General features: G+C 70.4%; 1 protein-coding gene across 1 annotated transcript; it reads left to right on the forward strand.

Annotated features, from left to right (window-relative positions):
• Positions 1-547: 547 nt before the first annotated feature.
• MNEG_15426 (hypothetical protein) lies at positions 548-697 on the forward strand (the record flags this gene model as incomplete). Its single annotated transcript, XM_014036103.1, has 1 exon — positions 548-697. A coding segment is annotated over one exon (150 nt), but the record flags the coding sequence as incomplete, so codon positions are not given.
• Positions 698-1624: the final 927 nt, after the last annotated feature.

A 1624-nucleotide genomic window follows, 5' to 3' on the forward strand; every position in this document is an offset into this window, starting at 1 on the left:
GGGCACAGCAGTCTGAGGAGCCGACGGCCGAGGTTGTAATCGCCGCGCTGTCCGACAGCGTCAGGCGCGAGGGCGCCGCCCTGATGATGACGATGCAGGTGGGGCCGCATCCGGAACGGGGGACGAGAGAGGGAGATGCCAGCACGCGCGCAGGGCGTGGCGCATGGGGGTGGCTGCGTTTGTGGCAGCGCGGGCAAACTGCGCTGCTGACAGAGAGGGCGCTCCCCCAGTGCTTGGGGCCCTCGCCTCACGCCCAGGGCCGTTCGCCGCGCACTGCCACGTCCCGCTGCCTGCCTTCTGGCCGACCTGGCAAGAAATCGGCCGCCCTCCTCCCACGCCCACCCCCGCAGGTGATGAGGGCGATCCTCCACCCCGCCCAATTCGCAAAGGTGGGCGCTCGCTTTATCCCCGCGCCCCGACATGCAGCAACCCGCCGAACCGCCCTGGCCCCCTCCGCACCACCGCGCCGCGCCCGGCCCCGCCCGTCTAAACCCTAAACACATCAATAAAATCAACCCCGCTGCCTGGTTACGCCCCTCGTCGCCAGGTCATCGCGTTCGCCTACCCCTGGCCCCTCCACTGGTCAGAGTGCTGCGGCGTGCTTGAGCACATGGTCAAGTTCACACCAGAGCTCCTGCAGGACCGCATCGCGTTTTCGCTGCGCCACGACTACTGGCCCGCCGCGCGCGCGGAATGAGGCGCCCACGCCGCGCGACACGCACGGCGGCCGCGCCGGCCTGGGCCGCGGGCCCTGGGCTGCAAGCACAGCGCCACAGCGCCCCGTGGCGGCGCGCAATAAATTGCGGATCCTTCCTGATCCCCGGGAGAGCTTCCTAAAACGCACGCCGCCGCGCCAGAACGCACGCCGCGGGCCCCGGCCCCGACTGCACGCGCCCGCGCCTGCGCCGCGGGGGCTTGCCGTTGACCAGCTCCCTCTGCTGAGACGCGGCCGGCGCGCGGCCCCGCGCGAAAAAAGAGCCGGTGGCGCCTTCAGGCTGCCTTGACCCAGGACCTGCACGAGTGCTTTCTATACTTAGCACTCCCCTTCACTGCCGTCGGCCGACACTCCAACGCCCGGGCGCCGCCGGCCGCGGCGCCCAGGGCGCGCCCGCTGCCCCGCCCGACACGCGCGCGCCCGCATCGTGCGTGCCAGGCGCGCGTGTGCGTGCCAGGCCGGCGCCCCACCCCTTGATCGTGGCGGGGCGCCGCGCCCGCGGAGCGTGCGCGCGCGCGCTGTCGGCTCGGACCTCCAATCTGGAGGGGGGGCAAGGCCGTCTGGTATTACTAACAACACTGCAGCTTTCCACCGGGCCACGCCCGCCAGGGTTATTACCTCTCTGCATATTTCCAGTGGGTGTTGGCTAACTGGGCAGGTGGTTTGTCTCTCTCCCCTCCTGGCGCGCGCCGAACCGCGCGGCCTGTCGCAATAAACCAGCAGCATGCCGCGCCCAGGGGCCGCGGCGCCGCGCCGCGCCGCGGCACCAGGGTGCGCTGCTTGCGCTCGAGGGCATACCTCTGTATAGGGTAATGCTTCCAACTCGGTTTGGTCTGTTGGCATGTCATACGTATTCATGCCCCTCGTTACGTCACCCAACGCATGCGTCCGGCCGGCTGCCACGAACCC

This window comes from Monoraphidium neglectum (genome assembly GCF_000611645.1).
Source record: "Monoraphidium neglectum strain SAG 48.87 unplaced genomic scaffold scaffold05315, whole genome shotgun sequence".
NCBI classification, from domain to species: domain Eukaryota; kingdom Viridiplantae; phylum Chlorophyta; class Chlorophyceae; order Sphaeropleales; family Selenastraceae; genus Monoraphidium; species Monoraphidium neglectum.